General features: G+C 42.0%; 1 protein-coding gene across 2 annotated transcripts in view; it reads right to left on the bottom strand.

The window, feature by feature from the left end:
- LOC109966805 (rap guanine nucleotide exchange factor 6-like) overlaps positions 1-25,516 on the bottom strand; it is a 59,586-nt gene that overhangs the window by 8,924 nt on the left and 25,146 nt on the right. Inside the window, exons 5-8 of one of the 2 annotated variants that reach the window (XM_020611969.1) lie at positions 21,543-21,612; positions 14,295-14,438; positions 12,855-12,872; positions 12,662-12,712 (exon numbers count right to left, since the gene is read on the bottom strand). In XM_020611969.1, the coding sequence (XP_020467625.1) occupies positions 12,698-12,712; positions 12,855-12,872; positions 14,295-14,438; positions 21,543-21,612 (247 nt within the window). In that variant the 3' untranslated portion in view covers positions 12,662-12,697. Of the gene's footprint in view, positions 1-12,661; positions 12,713-12,854; positions 12,873-14,294; positions 14,439-21,542; positions 21,613-25,516 lie in introns of those variants that run through there. The other variant, XM_020611968.1, reaches the window with a different exon arrangement.

Below are 25,516 nucleotides of genomic sequence, written 5' to 3'. Positions count from 1 at the left end.
AAATATAGCTTATAAAATCTGATTTTTTTCTGATGAAGCATCAGTCAACCTACAATAATCCTGTAATAGTCAGGTCCTATAGGGGTGAACAGTAAAACTCTGGGTGTACCAGGCCAGATGAAGCAAGCTCATAAAAGGTTATCATAAAAAGACAGTTAAATGGTGTTTACATGGCAGCTTTGTTGAGCTATGATGCAATAAATACAGTCAAAAATGGATTTACATTGTTTTAATTTGACTGCAGTGACACTAGACTCCCTGCAAGTAGTGAGGGATCACACAGGAGATGGAAGCCAATAAAGATGAGTAATAAGGTATTTAAGACCGTGTTCTGTGACTGCCTGTGGTACAGATTAATGTGTTATCTTAGACTGGGAATCTTTATGCTTTATCCCCTTTCATCTCCAGGGACCTAATTATCATTTATCCTACTGAAAGTGTGAGCATACACACACACACACACACACACACACACACAATGAAGACAAACATCTCTGAGGCTTTCAGCACCCAAAAAAGTCCCCAAAGAGACAGACACGCAGGGGATCTCTCTGGCAGTCATTCTGTTAGAGCGATCAATGAGCCATCAGAGTAGAGGGGCCCCCTGCACGTTGTCACACAGCTCATTCGTTTTACCATCCCTCACTTTAGCTTGAACAGAACAAACAACAAAACAGGAATCAAGAGAAGACATGTAAAAGAAACAAGAAGCACTGTAGCTGCTTTTCCTTGCTCCATCAGAAATCCCACCAGAGGCTAGGCCAGCTCTGGTGGATTATTCAGGGCATCTAAAACTAGAACACTGGACTGTTAACCATACACCCAGCTACAGCAGTCCACTACGAACTACTGGAAGGAATTCGATTAGAACACGTGTATACACTGACAGAGAATTAAGAAAAACAAAAATAAACATCGCTGCTTGTCATGGTCATGACATAAATGAATAGAGCAGCCTTATTCATGACCACATCCTTTCTGTGCTTTTTGCTCATTTCCAAATATGAAACTGTCTGAAAAAGTAAAAAAAACCTTTTAAAACATAATATCTACAGCCACAAGGGCACAGCACTGTGGCGCCTATATACAGTATCATTTCTGGAAACCAAATCAGTCTATCCTTTGGAGAGTACTGCAAGTGTGTTCATATAGCAGCTGCTAGGAATAATAAACATTGGTGCAAAGCCAGAAAAAAAATCTCCACCACATCAGAGCTCTCAGGAACACTACAGTGTAACGTTGACATGTAGAAGTGGAAGCATGGAGAAAATACATTCTGTTTTTCATAAACTTCCACACACAAATAGTTAAACTTATGTCGCCTTTTCTTTCTGGTCAAACAACATACACCATGCACATTTTAAATCCATCCTCCCTTACAGTTCAGGAACTGAAAAAGGCTTTGGCCTGGTACCAGCAGCTGTGGATATCAGTATATAACAATTAAAATTCAAATTAAAGGAAGAGGCAAAGCATGCAGGTCTACGCAGACACAATAAATATTTGTCATCTGCATATAAATCAAGCTCATTTTCTCTCATCCGCACCCTATCTCTCTCTCTCAGTAACATCTCTCTCTCACATACACACACACACACACACACACACACACACACACAGCAGTATCCTAAGCCAGAAAAGGGATTACGACATCGCTTACTTTGGAGGACCACGGCTGCAAGCAGTTGGCATAGCAACGCACTAGGAAAGCCATTTCCACAGGAGGGAGGGTGCCAGCGAGGGGAAGTTTCCCCCCGTTCACCAAAAGATGGAGAAAAAAGAAAAAAAGAAATAAGTAAAAGAAGAGGGTGAGGGCTGATGCTGACGTCTTTGCTGCAAGAAGGGGATTGTCCAGAAGTTGATTTGGCAGAAGACCGACAGGATGATTGACAGATGTTACTGGAGGAAGATTTAAAGTCAAGATAGATCCGTTTATATGTCAAGTTATCTCTCCACTACCAGAGCATTCACAGGAACAGCAACAGAGAAGCTCTGATTAAACCTTGAGTACAGGAAATCTATAGGATATTTAAAACCCAAAAGGAAGGAGACTGCATGGTTAAAAAACGATAAAGCCATCCAACTCAACATCCAAGTTCAGAAGATCTTTCTGTTGAAAGTTGCATGTAAAAGCTCATTAAGTCATTTTTTTGTCTTCTTTTAGATTCACTTTCCCTCTTTAAAGAAGCAGAGGTTTCTCTCCTCAGTAGATGAGCCAGTCCTGAATAAATTGAGATGCTTTTCTGTGCATCAGCAGCCTTCTGCGAAGAAGTCTCTCGCCTGGCTTAAAGTATTGAAACAGTACCCTCTCACCTCCCAAAAGCCTGGGTCATTAACCTGCAGCTCTCATCTCTTCTTCACTCCCTGTCACAGTCCTTTCTCTGACTATTTACAACTCTTTAGCTCTCGACAAAGCTTCAGTGATGGAAGTGTGCCTAGCGGTGCAGCTCCATGGCAGGGGACAGCGATCCCGCTCCCGTAACGCAGCTTCAAGCTCTCATCCCTGGTTAGCGCTCACACCTCACACTGGCATTCCTCCTCCCCCTCCCACCCTCGGAGAGAAGCAACCGTGAATAGGATGCTGCGCTGTGGAGAGCCAGCCGCTAATGGGAAACAGAGGAGAGAGTGAGATCGAGGGGGAGGGAGAAGGGAGGAGAATCCAGCTGAAAAAGAATGACATCACCTGTGCAGCGAGAGAGCGAGAGGGAAAAAGAGAGATGTGGGTTTGGGAGGCGGCGTGGATGAAGCGAAAGCAAGCAGGAGGAAACTGCATTAGATGAATTGGCTGCTGAGCAGATGTGGATGAGAGAGAGAGAAAGAGAGATGGACAGAAAGAAAGAGAGGAAGCATCTTTATTGACCTGCTGGTAACATAAAGCTGAGTGTATTGAGGATACCCCCGCCCCTTTGTAAGCAAGCTGCAAAAACAGGGGGAAAGCATAAATCTCAGAGCCCCTATCAGATACAAGGACAGACGCTCACAGCGTTATGGAAAATGTGAACACGCGACAAAATAGCACAAGCCAATAATGGGCTTTCCCCTCCAAAAAGCCCCCGTCTGGAGGATTTGTTACACAGAAGAAAGGATTTGATGTATAAGAAAGGCATTAAGATAAACCACTCCTGTACAGGGCAAGAGCAAGATACTGAAGCAATAAAAGCATTAGGCTAAATAATCTGTAGTTGTGAACTATCAGAAGAAGATTCAGTCAGAGCGATTCATCCTGTTTCACGCATTAGATGTGACAGAAATGGATCCCATACCGGCTTTTCAACCCCCTCGGTTCACTGGCCTAACTCGAGTCAGTGTTGAAACCATCGAAGTGAAAACATGGTTGAAAAGTTTTTGATTCGCCTCAAAGCATTTTATTTGCTGTTTCAACATGAAGCTGGTCTTGAACTACACTTTGAAACAGCAGTTATGTGTAGCCTCCACAACTACAAGTTTGTTCCAAATCACTGGAAGCCACCGCCCCAAACCTCAGCACGAACGAACAGTAAAACAGTCATTTTGAGGTTCCTTTTCCAGGCCGTTGTACTCCATTAATAGTGGAAACCTTGAGGATACAGATACCCATTTTCTCAGAAAAGAAATTAAAGCACAGTATGAAATTTGTACATTAATGCTCTCTTTCTTCTACCTCAGAGGCAATCCAGATCTCACAACAACCCCACACACATAGGTGGAGAAAATGAAAACATTATTGTCTAATTTATCAGACAAAGCCTTTGTCAATTTTCGAGAGGGGCAAACAAAATGTATCTCAGTGCTTACATTCAAAGGGACTTACAGATATTCCTTTTCTTCTCAATGCATGCGTCATAACTGCTTCTGTAAAAACGGATTTACATACTAGTTCAAGGCTGCAACTGCAGGTTCTGCTTCACCTGACTCTCTTCAAGAGTTGCTGCATGTCAATAAGTCAAAGCCTCCCAAATAAATGATTTAAGTATTTACATTTAAGCTATTTTAAGCTACCAACGTCCAATTCATGAAGACTTTTTAGTTTATTTTGGTTCTAAGTATTTGTTTTTTCCACGTCCCTTTCCTTCTGCATCACCCAGCCTTTGTACTGTAGAGTTTGTGATGCTGAGACAAAGATGAGAGAGAGGAGAGATGAATTGAAAGCAGAGACAATAGAAGCTGTCTGGATGTTTGAATGGCTGATTTCCCTCCAGCAGAGGAGAGATGCCAGCTCCTGTTGCCAGACTTCTGAGAGGGGAGGATCTCCCTCTCTTTCTGACTTCCCTCCTTCTCCCTCACTATATTCCCCTCGCTGCCTGTATTTTTTCCTCTGCCTCTGACTGTCCATCCTTCCTTCCTCCCTTAAAATCCCCAACGTGTGCAATCTGTCACTCCTACAGCTGTTTGCTTGTTATTTTTTTTTACCCGCCTGTTTCTGCCCATCTGCAGGATCTATTTCATTCTCTTTCTGTGCTCCCATTTTTACTCTCTTTCTGCTACTCTCTGCTATGAACCAGGATCTCCACCCTCAATTCTTTGCTCTTTGTATGTGTGTGTGTGTTTGTGAAAGGATATGCACAACCCAACTAGAAATGACATCATCTTTTTACCCCACAGCCAATCAGATGCAAGCACATGGAGCCCTGGCCTCAGTCTGTCTCTCTTGTATACACAAGAGAGACTGAAACACAGAGATGACAGACAGACAGATGGAAACAAGGAGGGGGACCACAGTTTGAGGATAGCCATGCACCTTAACCCCCAGCTTACCAATGACGAGAATGAAAGCGAGTGTGCCTCATTAGATTGTGCACAGACCGTCTCTGTGTGTGAGTGTGTAGGTGTCGTAGTGTGTACCAGCTGCAGTCGTTTCCCCTTTGCATACAGTGTGCGCAGCACTACATCATTCCCTAGCCCTGCTGTCAAAGCCACAGCCCCAATAAACACGCACCCAGACACACACACACACACACACACACACACACACACACACACACACACACACACACAGACTGCTGCTGTGTTTGCTTTCTCAAAGCAACACAGCAAAGCCTGACTAATAAAAACCAGTTTCCTAACTTCGGGATATTAGTTAAGATCCAACAACATGGTGAGGCTGCACAGGAGTCCAGTTCTAGACAATCATCTGGTCTTAACTGTGCAACAAATAGACACCACTGAATAATTAATAACCATTCATTATGTTTCAAAGCTAAACCTTCTTCATACAAGTGAATTTTTTGTGATGGAACCCATAAATCATTCTGTCTATCCTATTCAAAGGTTCATGTAACTCCAGAAAACAAGATTCACAAGATGCATCTAAATTAATTTCCACTTGAGAGGACAATTAAGGGTAATTAAAGTCAAAACCTCTGGGACTTCACACTCATTATGAACAGAATTATACAAAGTAAAAAAAACAGTGATGTGGTTTCAAAACAAGGTCCTCACAAAACTGTTTACTGTAACTCGGTACATGACAATGTGGGATCTGTCTGCAAAACACAAAGCAGGATACACGTCATACAGGAAACACTTCCTGGAACAGTCGGCCTATGACGCTGTGTCTGTCCGCGTGTGCCGGGTGAAATCAGGTGAGTGCTTTATGGACAAGAAAGACAAAAAAGAAGTGAGAGCTACAAATAAGCACTTCAAAGAAAGTTGGGAAATCAGTCAGACATGAGCTGTTCTGGGCAAAAATGAGAGATAGATGGAGACAGAAGAAACTGGAAAAGACCAACAACAAGGTGTGTGTGTGTGTGTGTGTGTGTGTGCGTAACTTGTATTTTTAACCAGAAATGTATAACAACTGATATGTTTTTGGAAAATATGACAAATTCAGACAGGCGCCAAAAGGCAGGAAATGTGACCTGTCAAGCTGCAAGCAGTCAGTCAGACAGTTAGCACTGACTAGACATACAGTACACACAGCATCCTGTCTGTCTGTGTGTGTGTGTGTGTGTGCGTTTGTGTGTGTGTGTTGCTCAGTGGCATGGCTCAGTGATTTCTGAGTGAGTCTTGTCTCTCTCTTGTCACTCAGCTTGGTGCTACCTTGAAGGGAAACCACCCTCTCTCATTTGTATACCCTCACATGAATGTACAGAATAACCAGCTGCATTACGTACACTGCATGTGTGTGTACTTGTATGGCTGTGCATTGTGAGGACCACTGTAGGGAATGCATTGTGTCAGTAAGCATCCTCACAAAGACGGCTGCACAGAGGTGTGTGTGTGACTGCGTGCATGACCACTGGTCAGATCTAATCAGCCCTGCCAAGCTAATTAAAAGGAGTCAGCTGACTAAAACCCCTGTAGCGCTGTAACACAAAGGTGCGCATGCACACACACAAACACAGCAGAGACAAGTGCTGAGTTGGTCAACCTCGATACTTCTCTGCTGGGTGGCCAGGCTTGTAGAGTTGTAGATGCTTAAAAATGATAGGATCATCAAAATTGTTGCCAATTTTCTGTCGATTGTCGATTTAGTCAATCGACTACAGCTCTACAAATGACGCAGCAGCTGAATATTGTCCACCACTGTGTAGAACCTGTAGCATAAATGATAAATGATCTGAAGAAGTACAGCCACAAAGTATGACAGAGCAAGTGCATAGTGGGTTGCACTGAACTGTATGTATAGTAATGTTTGTGTTTACTTCTGCACTGAACATCCAGGTTTATGTGGATTTCAATTCCCTAAAAAGATCATTATTAAAAATCTGTCTTACCCAAATTTGGTAAGCATTATAATGTCGTCTCACAACAGGGCTAAGTCGTTTCAGTAAACCAGGTTCCACTGTTCCAAGCCAAGTATAGCGTAGTAGACTAGTACACAAAGAGCAGTGAAGTCCTGCTCACACCAAAAGATACAGAAAAATATGTTTACGCAACCCACACAAACTGTGTGAAGGGGCTGTGTGCAGCCATCTGATTGTGTGTGTGTGTGTGTGTGTGTGTGTGTGTGTGTGTGAAGGACAAAACAGGAATTCCTGCCATTTAAACCAGCCCTTCCCTTTCCGACTTATTCCACACTGAAGGACAGAAAGAGATTCAAGCCCAAAAAAGCTAGAGGTGCAAAAACATGAGAGGCAGTGAAAAGGAACCATTTTAATGATGAAGACGTGCATCCCCAGTACAGTGGAAACACACAGTTGGTGATAATCATCTTTGTTTAGATTAGTGAACATGATGGATGGATGGATGTGCATGTGTCACTTTGAAACTGTCAGAAACCGAAACAGTCCACACGTTTCCTAAAAACCTGATAAGCCAGACGTGACATGACGCACACGATGGACAAACAAACTGATGACAACCTCCCAGTCTTCCACACCAACTCTAGGGAATTCGGTGGTTAAATTACAGTAAGTAGAGACGGTACACAGAGATGAGGAGTCATCATTAGGAGTAAAGAATAACAGATGAGGATACAAAGACTGAGCAGAGAGACTGAATAAGAGGAGACAGTGAGTCAGAAATGAGCATGCAAGAGAAAAAGGAGTTAAGTGAGAGGAGCAGACTCATGGGCGAAAAATTCAGAGAAGAGAAGGAAACGGAGGTGGGGTGAGAAGCAGGGAAAGGGCTGCCAGTGGGATTTCACAAGGTGAGGTAAGGGAGAAAGGGTGACAGCTTTGTTTGTTTGTTTTAGGAGCACAAAACCCATTTACTTAAGATTCTCTCTTTCTGAACTCCTGACTGGAGACCTATAGACAAAACAAACTGTAGACATCCTGAACCGTCATTTAACTCAAATTAACTGTTCATGAACTGAAGAAAAACTTTTATGGAGTACAACAGGATTTGATTGGATTTTAATTGGATCCTAAAACCTCTGGGTCACAGACTGTCTTAAGTTAATAAAGAACAATTTCTAATCACAATTTAAGAGAAGCAGGAGACAAAAGATCAAGAAACACAGTCTGAAAGTGCATCAGTACGAACGTAGATTATAACTTATGCATACCATGTGTATGTATGTCTGTGCATATTTCACAGAAAAACATTTAAAGGCCAAAAAAACAGGGAAGATGAAGGTTAGACAGGGAGGGAAATAGCAGGGAGGGAAGATGATGGGAGGATGAAGGACAGAGGTGAGAGGAGGAAAAAGGGAGGAGTGTGTGAAAGAGGAGGAGAGAATAAGCAAAGGGAGTTCAGCAAGGTTTTCATCTTGGCGCTGCTGATGTAATCCCTAAAATTAGATGCAACAACAGCCACAGATAGTGCCCCACTGGTACACTGCGCTGCCCAGTGTGCAGTACTCCACACACACTCGTGCACAGTCAGGATGTCTGCAGGTCTCAGAAGCCAACTTTAAGAATGACATTTAAGGCCAAATCTTAACTGTGACATAAAGAAATTAAAAAAAAGAAGCAAATTACATGGTTAATGAAATTTGGGACTTTAAATGGCCAAGACAACAGCAACAGTAGAACTGTATTGTGACATGCACCTACACAGAAATAAATGCTTTGCATGCTGCACTACAAACCCATCTACACTGTTGTAGCTTAAAGAATCTTTGACACTGTAGATCAGTTCAGGTCCTTCTCTATTAAATGGCCTCTTGAGCATCAAACACCATTATAGTCCAGCAGCAGGACTGAGGTTTGGGCTTTTACTGGCCATTTAAAACTTTCGGTCCAAGACGCTGTTGCGCATTTTGAGCACGAGTCACAATATAAGGAAGTAAACAACTCACTGACTGGCACTTGATCGCTGTACTAGACCCAGGCAGCTGTTTGGATGAAAAATATTTTGGTCTTTTCAGTTGGGTTTTTTTTTTTTTTTTGCTTCTTGCGTCTGATCTATTGCTCTTCCCTTTTTCTTGCTTGGCCCCCCAGAGCAAGTTAAAATAATGCCATGTGTTTCTTGCAGGTAATATGAAGCCTTGTTAAACCCATTCAGCCTCAACCTCATCCTCCAACCTCCATCCGTCACATTCCCCTCTTAACCCCTCTTGACCCTTAAAACTCTCAACCCATCTTTCCCATTAAATTCCCACCTGACATTCCCACAACCTTCACCTTTCTGCTCTATCCCCTGATCCCCATAGCTCACTCTTCCTCCTTCTCCTGCAGAACCACTAATTTCTTTTCACTGCCTATCAACAGCCACTATTTAAGTAAAAGAAGTGGGTTTTCACCTGCCCTGTAACAATAAATGACCCTAACATAACAGGACTTTAATGCAGCTGCTGATCAATACCAATCTATGGCTTTTATAACTCACTCTCATACAGTTTCATCAAGGTCTATTACCTCGTCACTGTTATTGTCTGTAAGAAATCTGTTCTAATTATCTAGACAATTCATGTCTCTGGTGAAAACGTGCCTTCATGCCACCTCATGCTTGTTACTCTAAGCCCTGGCTGCTCCTCAAGTCAACAAGTCAACAAGCTGATAACTGATACAGAGTTTGAACGTTCACATAATGTACGTGACACAATGTGCATCAATACGACAATGGTCACAGCATTCAATAAAATATTGTTACTAATCATGCAAGCCTATTTACAGCTGCACCATTTTTCTGAGTGAAAACACATTTTGTTCCTTATTCTTCTCCTTCCCACCTCTCCCTGGGGCCCTGCTTGGTCTAGTAGTGCCGGTGCCAGTTAGAGGCCCTTGGGGCTTTGCTGACCCCACCTGCATTCTGATAGAATGAGACCAGATGAGCTTTGGGATGGACTGAATGCATTAAAGCAGCAAAGGGCTTTAAAACATAAACAGCCCAGAATGTTTCAGCTCTGCAGAACAACTGGAAGGACAAACAACAAGGCAAACATACAAAAAAACCTCCATACTGCGTTAGAGCAGTAAGTGTAAAAAGTAATAAAGAGCATTCTCTCTCTCACACACACACACACACACACACACACACGCTAGCGACAATGAGAACGAAGCCAAGAATACTGTGGGAAAGTGAACAACTTCATCTTTTTAAGATGCCGGCCAGAACTCTATCAAACAGAGCAACACAACTCGATCGGTGCTGGAAATCCACTTTCTCAACAAACCCCCACAGTGGCTGATGCTCCGCAGAGTTCCCAGACATGTTGATTATTGAATTTAAAGGAGACGCAGAACAAGCAATTTCACTAGTAAAAGTGGCTGAGCAAGGCAACAGCAACAAAGCAAGAGCAACTTCTCCTCACCACACACTGGTGACCTTCAAACCTGAGAGGAGAATGAACAATGATGCAGAGGGACTTTGTCATTACTCTTCATACCAGGTTAACACTGATGACAAAGCATCTGTATGAGTCACACCTATGACCTACCCACAAGCATGATCAACACAACCTTAAATTTAGACTGTAAGCTGTAGCATTAGTGTAACTTGAGTAGTGTCTCTGAATGACTCATGCAAGCTCTTCAGATTTAATTAAAATGATACTACCACAGAGAGCATCATCAAGGTAAAGTCATTGCTAATGGATCCCTAAACAGAAACAGGTATCGTATAAATTACGAGTATCCACATTGCTGTGTTAAAGCTAAAGGGCCATAAAGTAGCTATACTGTACAGACTGAAACTTTGCCAGGGTCATTTAGTAGCTGTTCTGGAGGTTTCACACAATCACCTCAGCAAGATGGAAGATGCCTCCTCCACAGATCAGATCCAGCAGAAATAATGTGCTCATAAGTATTTACAGTAGCATGAGAACTTGCATGATGACACTGTAGATGGGCTGTTTTCTCTAATGGTGCCACAGCCACATTACTTTACTAGCCAAAATGTGACTTTGGGTTTATAAACTTAGTACAGACCCACCACTTGTTGCCACTATTTTGGGCTATGCAAGTGTGTTTATGTTAAAGGCTAAGGCTGGTCAATATCTATATTTTCTAAAAATAATAGTAAGGTCTATAACTTTGTAAAATGAGGAGAATCTTCAAATAATGTCGACTAGTTCCCAGAAAATGTCCATCCCCACAGCTCACTGCTGTTTAGGAACAAGGAGAATCTTCAAATAATGTCGACTAGTCCCCAGAAAATGTCTATCCCCACTGCTCACTGCTGTTTAGGAACACGTTTGGTGTGATTGGTTGCTTCCTGTGTGCACAGATTTCTAACCAGAGAGATACTGTAACAGAGTCATGTCCTGCTTACCCAGCCAATGTGGGCTATAATAGCCTGACTATAATAAAGAGAGTGTCTTGAGCAGCTTTCACCTGCCTCCCTGTCTACCTACAGGAATTTCATTAGAAGTTTATTGGTAGCTGAAGCTTGTCATTAATAATGCAGGTTTGCACACTTAATTCACGCATGGCCCAGGTTGGCGAGAGCAAGGAAAGGCATGCTGAGATGTTTTGAGGAAAACGAAGAAGCAGACATCAGACGTCTTGCCTTCCGACACAGGAAGCTAGCTAACCACAGATGTTGCAAGAGCCACGGTGTTTCCGGTGTGTACCAACACTTAGCATCCTCTTTGCTTCAAAACAGCAAAGAGGATGCTGCTTCGTGCTCTGCACATTTCAACAAATTCAAGACAAATATAGATAGCAGAGGGCCTGAAACATTTCAAAATAAATCACTATTTTTCATTAAGTGTTTTCTCTTATTCTCATACTGTAATGTCCCCCGGTTACCGAAACAACCTTTTATTAAACTCTGAAATTAGAACAACTTGGGTGTCTAAGCCCGCCGTGACTCTTTGCTGCTTTATACCGGTGCTGTGCATACTAAACTCTCCTGTGCAGGTGGATGTGCCTGCATCATGTTAAAATCATGATCCTGGGGTGCTATGGAGTAGCCTGGCTGTAAAAATCCCTTCAAGCAGATGTCCCCCTGCACGGCAAATGAGGTGATGGGTTCATCTGTCAACTGTATCTGGGCAGTGGGAGAAAGACAGCAACCCAATGAGGCATCTAATGTCTTAATGAAGTGACTTTGTGTGCATGTACTGCTCTGTTCTGTGCAACACGCACATCTATGTATGTGTGTGGTATGAGTCTGAGTCATTAGTGAATCCCAGTGGTCTGTTATAGTAGTGAGAGAGTGCACAAGACCGCCTGTCTCTCACCCTACTGGAAGAAGAATCAGACTTCCAGATCCATGGGAATCAATCACAGAGTCATTATAGGAAAGAAAGTCACACTAAATCATAAAAAGAAGCTTGATCTAACAAGCAGCTTGTTTTGTTCTGCTTCAGAAAAGAAACATACATCCAACAAGCCTTCTTTAAAAAGGCACTTTTAATCATCAAATGATCGATCAATCAATATATTAGTTAACTTAAAGCATTTAAGAGAACACACCTTCTTCCCCACAGCAGCAGACACAATACTTGAACTTGATTATTTTTGCTGGGATCTACCATCTATACATGCTAGCAGTCAAACATATGGTCATAGGATGAGCCTTGAATGGATGTTGCTTCTGTAGAAGTCCCACATTTTATTACAAGGCAGTAGAGTGTGTGTCTGTGTGAGCTAATAACCAGAGCACACTAGACACCCAGAGAGCTACTGTAGCTCACAAATCATCAAATCCCTGGTCAGAAAAAACGGACGCCATCAAGAATCGTGGTAAACCCATCTCATCTCGTCAGGTTTTAATGTCAAAACTTAATATTTCATCCTCCATTTGTTAAGCAGCCAGGTGCTGTTCCCACCATGCATCTGTTTCTTTAACAGTTGCAGCCCGTCCTAACTGCCACCCACAGTGTCAGCAGACAGCAGTGTGTGGCTCCCTCAAAATGACCTGCTTTTCTCAATGCTGCATTTTTCTAAACAACAGGTGCCTGAAAAGGGGTTACTCACATTCACTAAAACCCAGAAGTAAAGCAGGGACATCAACAAAAAAAACCCTGATAGATGCTGAAATTGTGGAAGACAACAGGAAGGAAGAGCGACAGCCAAACGTGTAAAGAAGGTTTCATTTACCTTGTTGTTGACGTAATCCTGAAGATGAGACACCAGCAGGAACATGGAGAGGGAGGAGAAAGCCATAAGACACAGTCATAATGGGACAACAGTGTAAACTCTGTATGCCTGAGTGCACATCATATTCTTCTAGTCTATATTCTCACTTAAATAGATAAATGACCATGTCAACAGCCCCATTCATTCACTTAACAGTGAACAGCATATAATACATGCCACAGCACTGTGATCACTTCTATTAGGGATGTTTTCCCTTTGCCAGATGTGCCTCTAGCTCATTCTGCCTTCCATTCTTGCTCCAATTTAAAGCAGAACTAATGTTAATTTTCTGTATTTCAAGGGCATTCACATGGCTCCGCTTGTTTTTGTCCTGTTTCTTTGGAGTAGTGCTGTGCTAGCACATCAGCCTGTTTAGCCTTTACATAATAAATGCAGTCACAGAAAAAAATGTGGTGGGATTCAGCAACGCTGAAGGCTAGAAATGTAATTTTAAAAAGTGGAACAATCACCAAGAGATTGCAGAGCCAGGTAGGGTCGGCCGAGGACACTTTAAGCTGTCCATTAAGCGCCTTTGTAACACCGCAGGGAGCTTTGCATGAAATGGGGAAAGTGTGTATCTGAGCTAAGCTGACGTTTGTGTGAGTGTTCGCATTTGAGACTGTGTGTGTGTGGCAAAGCGTGGCTTCTAGTGATTAGTCAAAACTGTAACTGACACAGTGCTGGTCCCAGTGATCCTATCAGAGGGAGGGAAACTCAACTTCATAGTGAAAGGACACACGCACACACACACAAAGATTCAATACTTTTCTTACTGTTCAAAAATAATCAGGCACAAATCATGTCTCAGTATCAGGTGGCCTTAAGTGTGTTTCTCCCTACAAATTTCCCCTTTTAGTTGGTCGAAAAACGTAGGTGGCATTATGATGTTTTTAGTGTTTAACTTTTCTGTGAGCATTGTAACATACTGACAAGACTGTTCAGCAGCACTGTGCGATAAATATTAACTGTCACAGTGTTTTCTATCTGCTTTCTACCCTTATAATCTGCACCATATCTGTCTAACAGAAAACACAAACGGTTGATGACACTGAACATATCATTTCATGTGTAGACCATGCACTTTTACGTATTACAGAAAGAGAAGCAGAATTTCACACGTTGGAGCTGAGGACACTTTCTAACCTGTGTCATTGGTTATTAGCAAGACAAAAAGGATTAGTTAGTGTGTCTGCAGGACAGTCAGACCCATTAAATATATGAAACCTAGTTGGCTAAAAAGCTAAGGTTAAGGGGCTTAAAGTGCAACCATGTTTGGTTAAGCTCCTACTATAGAAGCTACTGACTGCTCAACCTTGTGTCACTGTGACAGCTGCATTCAACATGTAAATACCAAACAGGGTTAGCATTAGCCACTGCTGTTAGTAATGGTGTCGCTCCTACCGTCCTGTAGCCGGCGGGTTCTTGGCCATCTGTGATGAGTTCCCGCTCTCCTCTGGGGTTGACCCTCCTGAAGCGCCGCCTGGACCTGCGCTGGGATTCCTCTCTCTGCAGAAACCCGTCGTCCCCCTCGCTGCCGTTATCCACCTGCAATACACAGTCAACACCCTCCTCAGAACAGCAGCTTCTAAGGGATTTGCACCCACAGCCTTCAGATGTGTGGGGACAGCTGGAAGAGTGATCCTCACAGTCTGAGACCTGAGAATATGGCTCGGAGCAGCTGCGTCTTAGCAAGTCAGACTTTTGGATCAAGTTCACACTGGTCAATCTCACATTCTGGGTCTCAGTTTCTGATTTCCGATTCTTATAATCCAAGTTTTGGGTACTGTGCTCCGTTAAGTACTGAAAGTCTGAGATGTGATTCCCTTCCTTCCCTTCTGTCTTCTGTTGCTCTGCTTCATGCCCTGGAGATTCTGGGATCTGGCTCTGACCTTCTGCTGGCTCCTGGTTGAACATCCAGTTCTTCCAGAGCGCAGAGAGCCGGTGCCAGCGGAACACACTCATCCGGACACAAGGACAGGATCAAAACAAAGCATAAAAGCAGGAAATACCACAAGAGGAGAGGAAAAAAATAGCAGGGAAATACTTCTATACAAAAGATGAATAGAAGTGTTGAGTCCACATTTTAAAAAAGATCCAAAATCACAAGGGCTCTTGCGACCTTACATCCTTTGGGGAAAAGCATCCAGACTAAGAGAAAAGAGCCAAAGTGAATGAAAACAACAAATAAATCAATAATGAGGACAGACGAAAATAAAATTTGCCTCTTTCTGCTTCCAATTTGGTGAAAGTTGTCCTCGTCTGAGGGCCAGGCGCAGAGTTCATCTGTCCAACACGTCGCATGCTCACAGACTTACTCACATGCTTTCCTCATGAGCATGAGCTTTCGTTCTCTCTGGGTGTCTGACACGTGCACAAAGCACACCATGAGCCCACAGTTTCCTCCAGGAAACTGTAAATATACAAATATCCTCGCCAGGCAGAAAAAAACAGCGCAGCACACAGGTTCCGGCGATACAAAACATTCCCCATAGTCTCTGTGTGCTGGTCTGTTGTTGCAGGAGGAACCTGTTTACTTTCTCCATTACATAATGGATAAGTAAGTCAAGAGCTGTACTATGAGAGTAATGACAATACTTTAAAAAGATGTTTTTTTATGTGTTACGCAGCTGAGACTTTTGTCATTTAAAAACAAACAGTTTTTATTGGCTTTGACGAGTTGGTTTCATTTCTTAACAATGTCCTGTTTATTCTTTTTGAAGACACTTTTTGTGTTAGAGCATAAAACACTCTGCCAACTATACTGTATAATAAAATTCCAACTCTTCTCTGTTTTTTGTCTAGCATTGTTTTCCCATGTGCATCTGTTGATTAAAACATTTTTAAATGGTCTTTGTTGTGGGTCTGTCCATTTATCAATCAATCTATTGCAACTATATTATAGTATAAAGCATGTACTGTGTTAGTCGTGTTAGTCTAATTCACCACTTCTCACTCAGCTGTAATGTCATGTGACTAGGGTCATGTCATCAGCTGCTGATGCCTAGTTCCAACTTCATCCTTGTCTGTGTCCAGAATATTGATGGGATAATTTGGTGCCTTTTGTGCCACATGTTTCAGTTTGCCAGGTTGGAAAACCACTGCCTTCCAGTTTAACAAGCTCTCTGTCAGTGTGTCTGTCAGTCTGAGAAGCCGAGAGAGGAATGAAATGAACAGGACCCCTCTGATGGTTTATGATATATTGTTTTAAGCTGCATCTTCATGCTACTCCTTTTTGTCTCGTGCACGCTTCTGTACATTCACCTTCTTGATCCTTCATTATTCTCTGGATGATTGTGAGGCTCTTACTCTTCTGCCAAGTGTACATGCATTCATTCATGCACAGTAGGCATTACTAGTATCAGACACAGAGTGACTGCGGGAGCTGAGACTCCAATCAATTTTACAATCCTGTATTTTTAATAAAAACTGTTTCCAACCAAACTTTAAACTTATATGGTGTCAAAGAGTAAGACGACATACTCCACAGACTGTGTTCCTATAAGTGACCACTGCGCGTTTTTCCCCCGAGGCCTCAGGTCAGTCATGTGTATTCACAGAGTAGTCCTAAATATACAAACCCATGATCAGCCACAGAGAGTTACAGTATGAGGAGATACGACTACGTGCAGACTCCAACATCACAACCTATGGTCAAAACAGACTGGGGAAAACACTGTCAGTCAGTAAACTGTTGTAGGATCAACTAATGATTATTTTCATTATAAATTAATCTGCAGCATTTTCTTGGTTAATCATCTGATCAATAAAACATTATAAGACAGCAACAAGTCCAAAGTGACATATTCGAATGCTTGGTTGTGTCTGACACAGTGAAAAACCCAAACATATTCCGGTTACTGTGACACAAATCACAGAAAAACTGAAAATCTGAGTCCTGTATTCCTACATGTAAGATATAATAAAACTCCTGATAACTAAAACTTATCAAAATACTACTGTAGGACTATAACTCTCAAAGACCGTCTCATACCTGCATCAGAAAACAACTCAAAAAAACATTGCAAGGGAAATGATTAATGCAGAGATTTTCTGTCGAAGATGAAATAGGGTCCAGTTGCTACGGCACAGGAACAACCTTGGAAATCTCCTGGAAATCACAAAATAACTACTGCACTGTAGGTAGTTTAGCTGTAATGGACTGAAACAACTGAATTCACGGGGGGAATGTCAGAAACGTAGCCAACTTTCATGCTTGTCCTGTGACAATATAGAGTAATTATCTTCCTGTCTCACAACATATGTATCTGTCTGGCTGCTAGAGTAAATATAACCCTTACTTTTTCTGTGACCACCAGTTCTGTCAGCCACCGAGAGCTCAACTTGTGTTCCTGGCTAATGGTCATGGCCGTAATGTGACCATATTTCCTGTCTGCTCATTGTACTCGTATCTATCTGTCACTTACTTGCTTTCATTCTACTCCAATCCCAACACAGACGTGCGCACACGCTCAAACACAACCCCACCCTGTCAGTCTGCGAAGGTTACTCCTGTCCATCCTGTGAGCAGAGTCATGATGACAGCAGTAGATGGCCCTCTCTCTACTATTCCCATGGGCCTAATTAACAGATTGACTGCAGTGCGGTGTGACCAGACCACTGTCCCTCTGCTCTTGTGTTTTTATATATTTACCTCAAAGAGTGCACGTGCTGCATATTTGTGTTGTGACAGCTTTTCTTGTCATTTTGTATTTTTCTTTGATTTGGGGAAAATGCATGCTTTTGTTGTGTTTGTCAGTTCAGCTATTGTTGTTCAAGCTGACTATACACAGTTGTTCTCCTATTTATGCCAAACAGGCTGCTGTTGCAGAAAATCTTGAGCAGCTGAAGGAATAATTGGTATTTTTTGCTTGAAAAATTATCAGGTCAACTAGATTTGAGGCTAGAATCTGTGAAAAGGTTCTGGACCCTTCTAAAATATAGGTGAAGTTGGTTCATTTTCAAGGGTAAAACAACTCTTATTTTGTATGTAGCCCTGAACAACACCACCTCACATTAATCTTAGACATGTTGTCAAAGTCTCCTGGGAGCTGTAGGTGTTCGACAGAAGCCAGCCTGGCAGTGGAATAACTAAAGGTTGTTTTAAGAATGAGTTTGCTTTTGGAAAAACATCTTTTATTTTTGCTCAGCTCTGTGGAAAGAGCAAAGCTGTATAAATTCATATGTGGTAGTCATGATGTGCCAATTTCAAAATACAGCACTGCCGACTTCGTTTTTGACAGGAGAGCAGTGTGGCGAGTCTCACTGTTTATTAGCGTGTCCCAGGTTTACAAGGCGAGAAACAGATCAGGTAAAAAATACTAAAGGATTCAGCCAAATGCTGTTGAATTTGAGAATTATTCAACATTTAAAACATAAAAGAATTAAATGATCTCACCGAATTTTCTAAAATAATGATGGCAAATGAAATGCGTCTAGCTGGGTTTGAACACGGCTGCGGTCCTAAACGGCCATGCATATGCACATGCAACTGAAATGTGACAAGTGCTGCAGAGGAACAAGGTGTTGAAAACGCCAAACAAATTCTGATCTGACTGTTCTGATAGGACTTGCCTGGTCAAATATCGGCTTGGAATCAGATCCATAACGAAATGGCCCAAATTTCATTTGAAAAAAAAATCCAATTAGGTTTCTTCAAACACCTGTGAACAGATCACATCTGAGTGACTTGGAGGAAACTAAAATCATGCAATGGGAACGCAGCTGAAGGCTCTGATCAGCCGAGTTTCCAGAGCCTCTCCTTGGAGATTACCTGTCTATCTGATCCATGCCAACTCTCTCGACTTTTCCAGGATGACACCCTCAGTTGATAGTTTAATCTAAACTCAGTCAAGTTTAATTCAAACCAATTTTATTCCCCCAGCCGCAAACTCTTTTTTAATAAAGCTGATTTTTATCTCTTGCTCTCCAGGCAACTGAGTCAGCTGAGCTTGTTGGCTCTTTTCCTGCAACTTCACATTCACACAGTGTCACACAATCAACCCTAGGAGTTTATCATGTTTGCTCCTCCTATAGCCAAGGCCTCTGAATGGACCCACAGGGACAGTTTAGGATGAAATGCTTTGCTGAAAGGGCACCTAACTATTATTACCCTTTTTCATGGCAGGACCTTCAAGGAAAATTATGTTTTAATGTCCCTGAACCTGTCGGGGCAGAGCTGCAGCCATGAACACTGCTGACTGAAATGCATTAATGTTTAAGCAAAGATAAGTGGTAGACTTCCCAAGTAGTCTACAACAGAGCTGAGGGAATAAAAAGACACTGGGACTGCGTGAGTGTGAAAAATCTCATCAAGCTAATTAGAAAGAACATGATAGCTCCATTCTGCTATCAGTCTAATGTATCTAACCACCATGGTTCTCAAATGCAGTAGTTAAGCAAAAAGCTCTGTTGGTCTCATTTTAGTGTCTTTTGGGTTTAGCTGCTGTGGCTCCTTGGGACGACTTGATCCAAAAGGTGCCATGGATTCCTGCCTGAGCTCTCGAAGACTCCTTCAATAGTGTTATTTTATTTATAAAGCCATTCTTGGCCTTTTACCCGTTTGCTTGTGCACTCACATGGAAAGGAAAGTTGTGAGCTCTTATGCTCTTTGATCACAGAACATGATAATGCTGCCAAAGGTTGACACTGAATTTGGTAAGCGAGCCTTTTTATGCTCCTCCTCATACATACAATATTGCATTTATTTGTTTCCTTGGCTAGATTTAAAACTTCATTGCATGGAGTCAGCACTTGCCATTTTCAGGATGTTTGTTAATTCTATTTGTTTTAATGCTTTAAACTAATGCATTGGACTCGGTGCTTTTACAGGTTTTATTTTTATCAACTGCTTGCTTAACTAATGAGAGGGTGTTATGGATTTATTTATATTGTTTGTATCGGTGTTGTTTGCCATGACCGATGCTGTTGCCAGTGTTGGACAGGACACCCAGTTTAATTCTCAGTGAGGTTTTTCTGGTTAAATAAAGGTTAAATAAACATGGCAAATATGAATCAAGCTAATTTAGCTTAGCACTAAGACTAGAAATAGGGAATTCCCTATAATTTTGAACTTTCTTTTGTGTTGATATGCCAGCACTATTAATGGTGTCAATGAAAACTGAATGACAGTTAATTACAGAATCAGTTGTGCAAAAACTTTTCAAAAGTACTATTTTTGTACTTTTTGGCTGTAGAGGAAACATGACTTCCTGTAAATCAGGGGATTATTCCCAATAAAGAACTACCTGAAGCATTAATTATAAATCAGTTAGATCATTATTGTTACACAGAAGCGACAAAACTGACACTAGTGTATGTGAAAGTCTTGCACATTATTGCCTCAGTCGTAAACAAAGTGACAGTCTGTCTAAGGATGAAAAGGCGTCAGCAGTGTCCCCATGGCTGCAGTAATGACAGTTGTGTAATTCTGTACAGTCATAGCAACAGAAATCTCAGATGAGGCTTTCTTAAAAAAAAAAGCTGGGGAAGTCCTGTTAACATCTGTAACATCAGAAAATCCTTTGACTTCACTGTTACAGGTAAAGGTCACATCTGTTCAAGGTTTGTTTCTTATTACCTGTTCCAGTGCTACCTGCTGCTCTTTGTGTAAAACTTTAATGCCTATCCTGTCTCATCTGATCCCTCTAGGTCCTCAGACACAAAGACACAGGACAGGGAGAGAGCAGAAAGGACGTATGGGAAGGAGACAGCAAGACTGTGTAAGCACTGCGGCCTTGTGGAAGCACACAGAAACGCACTACATCCAAAATGTGCCACAATGACAACATGATGAATGAGTATTTTATGATCCTCTCCAAAGTTTAAGGAAAAGTTTCAGCAGTAATTACAGATGTCCAGTTTCTGTTGGTGGTCTGTGTATTTGGTGAAATGTACGCTCACTCACGTGACACTACTATGACTAACAGAACAGGTCTGAAAAAAGTAAAAAAAAAAAAAAAAAAAACTGTTCCTTTAAACACCCAAAGGCACAAACTGGCTGAAGATTAAGAGCTAATGGAAAACAGCCTAGATTTTATTTTATCAATGTCGGCTGTGAAGTTACTGCATTTAAATGAATGGCAGAATACAGTATACAGAAAAAAGTATATGACAAAGGTGCCAAGCCAAGGTGCCAAACCAGGCACATGTCACCCACATAGTACCTCTAAACCACGGGGCTGCCAGAACACTCAGGATGCCGTTATCTCCCCCAAAAGAATATCCCAACTTTTATATGTAATTTCAACAACAAAAAATAAATAAATAAATAAAGGCCAATTTGGTAAAAAGGTAAATACACTGTAAATGATACATTTAATTCTGCTTGAGTATTTAGATTTTAGAAAATGCTTGGTGAAAGATCGGGTTCCTTGCATTGGGGTACATTTGAATTTGAAGAGATACAGTTTTTACACAAGAAGAGAGAGAGGGGAGACCAAAAAGAGAGAGCAATGAAGGGGGAAGGGGGAAGGGGGGAACAAATGAGTGAAGTGTACAAGGGGAAAAAGTGACACAGACATCAAATAAAGATGAGAAAACTGGGATCAAATCAAAGAGCATAGATGGGAGAGGTGGGAGGATTAAAAAGGAACATGATTGGGAGAGAGACAAAGACAGAGACAGAAAGAGAGAGAGGCGGTCTCTACGCACCACAATCATTTCTGAAGGCTCCAACGTGATGCATTCACAGCCTCGTCTGCCCCCCAGCTGCTTGCCAAAACTGCGAAAAGAGAGCGCACACACACACACACACACACACACACACACACACACACACAAAATAGGTGTTAAAACAGAAAAGATGGTGGCCACAGGTGCAGTCAGTAACATCCGCCAGCCCACAGATGAACACAACATTTCTGAATCACAGCAATTATCTGAATGATTGAGATGGCCTGAGAGTAAATGTAAAACGATGCAGAGGGTGTGCAGCTCGTGTGGATACTGTAAGCCATTAAACTATATCCAATACATATCTGATTACCTAAGACGAATGTTAACAGCAACAAGAACTGGCATTGACATTTGGTCCAGACTCATCCATTCACTTTCTCTCCATACACACAGGACTAAGCATGTATTGAGAACAAATTGGAGAACTAATTTGAGCAGGTGAGAATTATTGTGTGTAATGCATGGTTAGTACTGTGCTTACTCTCAATATCACTCACAGTTTTGATCCTTCCTACAAGACTTTTGGCCTTACGTAAACACCTGGTACACAAAACCCACAGCTGAAGTTGTAATACTCCACGATGGTCCTTCCCAATAAAGCCAATGTGTGTCAACAGCAATAAATCTTGTAATAATGCATGTTCAAGAGGCTATTTTGTATTAACCTGCTGAGGGTCACGTATTTTTAAGCTGTCTAAAAGACATACTTTCATTAAACCCCTCCAATATTTTATGACATTTTAAAATCTGTTTTACAAAACCTTCTGATACCTAAAGGTGAGAGAAGCATGCCTGTAGAAACCAGGCACATAAGACTGGGCACTGACCGTCTCTGTGGGTATTAGAGTAGCGAAGCTGGGACGCCAGCTTGTGGTGAAGGTGTAACCACAGCAAGCAAAAGACTGCAGATCAATAAGGCCTTGTGGCGGACGCCTCAACGTAACTCCACACAGTCCACAGACTAAGAACACAGTCAGTGTTCAACCAACGTTGATGTTGGGAACATCTAGTTTCCTCATCTGCCTACTGGTGCTGAAATTCATTACTGTACTCAACAGATACTACTGAAGTATTTTAGTTTGAATGCTGGAGGAAAGAGATGTATAGTAGTTACTGCTTAACGGAGATGCGTTTTTAAATTTGGCACAACATTTGCACAGATCATTTCGGACTAGCCACGATCAGGACCAAACCACTGTCGGTAAGCTCAGTAAACAGTTTCTTTGTCCTCTGACATGGCAGGAGCAGAGCAGCTGATGCTGTGGTGGGACTGTGGAGTCGGTCTGCTCCTTTCTTGTTACATGGAGATTCGGCATGACATCCGGCAGAACACGTTTGGTGACAGTAAGAACTGCTTTTCCCTGTTAGTCCGGATCAGTAACACACAGAGGGAAAACATTTATGCAATGTGATTACATTAATGTCAAAGCACAGATACTGACTTTTGTTTGACTGCTCTCAGAAGCTTAAAACAAATGTTCAGCAGAATTAAACCCTACAGTGGCTGAACAGAGCTGCAACTAACAGTAATGGACTAAAACCCCAAATTACTCAATTTACTATCAAATCTGATGAAAAAAAGCAGCAAGTTCTGATATTTTTAGAAGCTGGAACAAGGAAACAATTAGTATTTTGCCTTGAAAATAGACTATTAATTGATTAGAGCAGACAGTGCAGCACAAAACTCCCAGGACTTAGGACACTGCAAAGATACAACTACCTCACCAAATGCACATCTAACACCTTGGCATGCTGGCGACTGAGCGCTATTGAAGGACTGGAGGGGTGGCTGGTTTTAATTATGGAGACGTGCTGAACTGGGAGTGAGCCAACTTTCAGTGTCACAGTCTCGCCCTCCTTTCCTCTGGTTTCTGGCTTTTTGTTCTCCTTGGTCACTTCTTGCCTCTCGACCTGTACAATTTCTCTTCCTTTCCCTTCCAGTTGTTTTTCCATTCCATCATTTATATATGTATTCCCTTTGAGCCGTTTGCTGTTGCTCTATTCCTCAACTTAACCCCTCTGTCTCTCCCAATCTCTCCGTTCACTTTCATGTATTCATCGTTCCCTTCCTGTTGTTCTTCCTTTGCTTCCTTTCCAGTGCCTTGCCCACTTCTCTTGCTGCTTTGCTGTGTTTTCTTCTCCTCTCTTCGCATCTCATTCTGCATTCCCTTTCATTCTTTATTCTTACTGTTGGCCCTTCATCCCTCTGGGTGGAAAAACTTTAATCCCATAACATCTTTAATAACAGATTCACACCAGTGCAGACATGACTTCCACAATGTGAGCCCCGTGATTTAGGGCTCAGATGAAAGTCTATGTGCATGTGATTTCTAAACAAGTTGAGCCATTTTTCTTCGATAAATGTCCTTTGGTAAAAGAAAGCGGTTGTAAAGAGCTTTGGTGCATCACACTGATTTGTTCTAGAGGAGCAAAAATAAGGCCCGAATTGACAGAGTAAATTTATTTGATACTTCACTGTCACACAAACATGAGATACATCGTCTGTTCACGTGCATGAGGTGACGCAGAGGTTCACCTTAGAGCATCCATCTCTGCTGATGCAGCTGAACTGGGTTTTGGTACCAACTAAGGCTAAAAGGATTACAGCTGTTTTTATGAAGGAAATAAATGTACAAAATGGTGAGTCAGGGAAAACTGTTCTCCGCCAAGATGAGTGTTCTTATTTAAATACAATTTTATAGCACTGACGGAAAAAAAAAAAACATGCAACTTGAGAAGAAAATTTAAAATTCAGGAGACTGAATTGAGGCAAATGGCTCCAGGCTTTCAGCGTGTTTAACATTTTTTGCATTCCTTTACCATCATCTGTCAATGACACATCAGGGAGGAAGATGCTTGCCAACATATGCACCAGGACCACCAGTTAAAATTCTCCAAATTGCTTTACACCCCAGGAATCGTGTGCTCTTTCTTAATCTGGATATTTAATTTAAATATTCTGAACTGCTTTGAGAGGAGAAATAAACAAAGCCTATGCTCCTGCATCCCACAACTTATTGAGTGAATGAAAAAAACGCTACAAAATTGATGTACTAACTACACAACTGCTTCTACCAGAATATGAACAACCCAGACTTGGTTTTAAGAGTTCCCAGGGAGGAATGCAGTCTGTTAGGCTCTTTCTTCTTGCAGAGCCCTGAGCCTGGAGGTCAGCCCAACTCTGACAGACGTCTCCACACTCCACTGAGGCGAGACGGATGGTCCCTGTCAGCGCCACACAGAGCCTGCTGAGCACGTCTCCTCACTGTGTGCACGTGTGTCAACAAGTTGTGTGAGACAAACAAAAGAAAACTAAACTCAGCTAATAAAGAAGGAGCAGTAGAAATAGAGTTTGCAGATTTACACTACTATAACTGTGTGTTTGTGGTGTGGTAAGGCAAAAACCTGAAACATACCTCAGTGCCGCTTCCCATGTTGGCACCTTTATCTGTCTTCCTCTTTCTCTGACCTACAGTGTTCTAGCAAACTTGAGTCACCTCGAACTGAGTAATTGAGTTTGAATTTATGTGTGCGGGCAATCATGTGTACCCACCAAACAATTCGGTTTCCTGGACTGGTCTGAGATCTGATACCTCTCTGTTGTCAGCCGGTCTGTGACTCACAGAGGAAATAAAACAAACCTCTAAAACCACTCTATGGCCAAAGATTTACGGTGACAAAATAAACGTGGGTTTAAAGTTTCGCAAACATGCTGATAGATGTTTAGACCATGAAACGCCACTAGTATAAAGAATTTGCTTTACAAGTTTATTTACTGCTGCATAAAAGAGCTGCTCCATATAATGCTGAAACTACCAGCGTCACAAGCGCTGGATGAGTTCTTTGATTTTGAAGTAATCTTTCCTTGGAAGGCAAAGCTCTTCTCCCCGCATCAAAAAAGTGCCTGTGCTGGATTTCAGCAGGTGATGATTTCTCTCCCTTATTTCCTG

The sequence above is a fragment of the Monopterus albus genome, unplaced genomic scaffold (assembly GCF_001952655.1).
Source record: "Monopterus albus unplaced genomic scaffold, M_albus_1.0 scaffold119.1, whole genome shotgun sequence".
In the NCBI taxonomy this organism is placed as follows: domain Eukaryota; kingdom Metazoa; phylum Chordata; class Actinopteri; order Synbranchiformes; family Synbranchidae; genus Monopterus; species Monopterus albus.
Note: the sequence above shows the minus strand (reverse complement) of the source record. Positions and strands in the feature narration are given on the sequence as shown.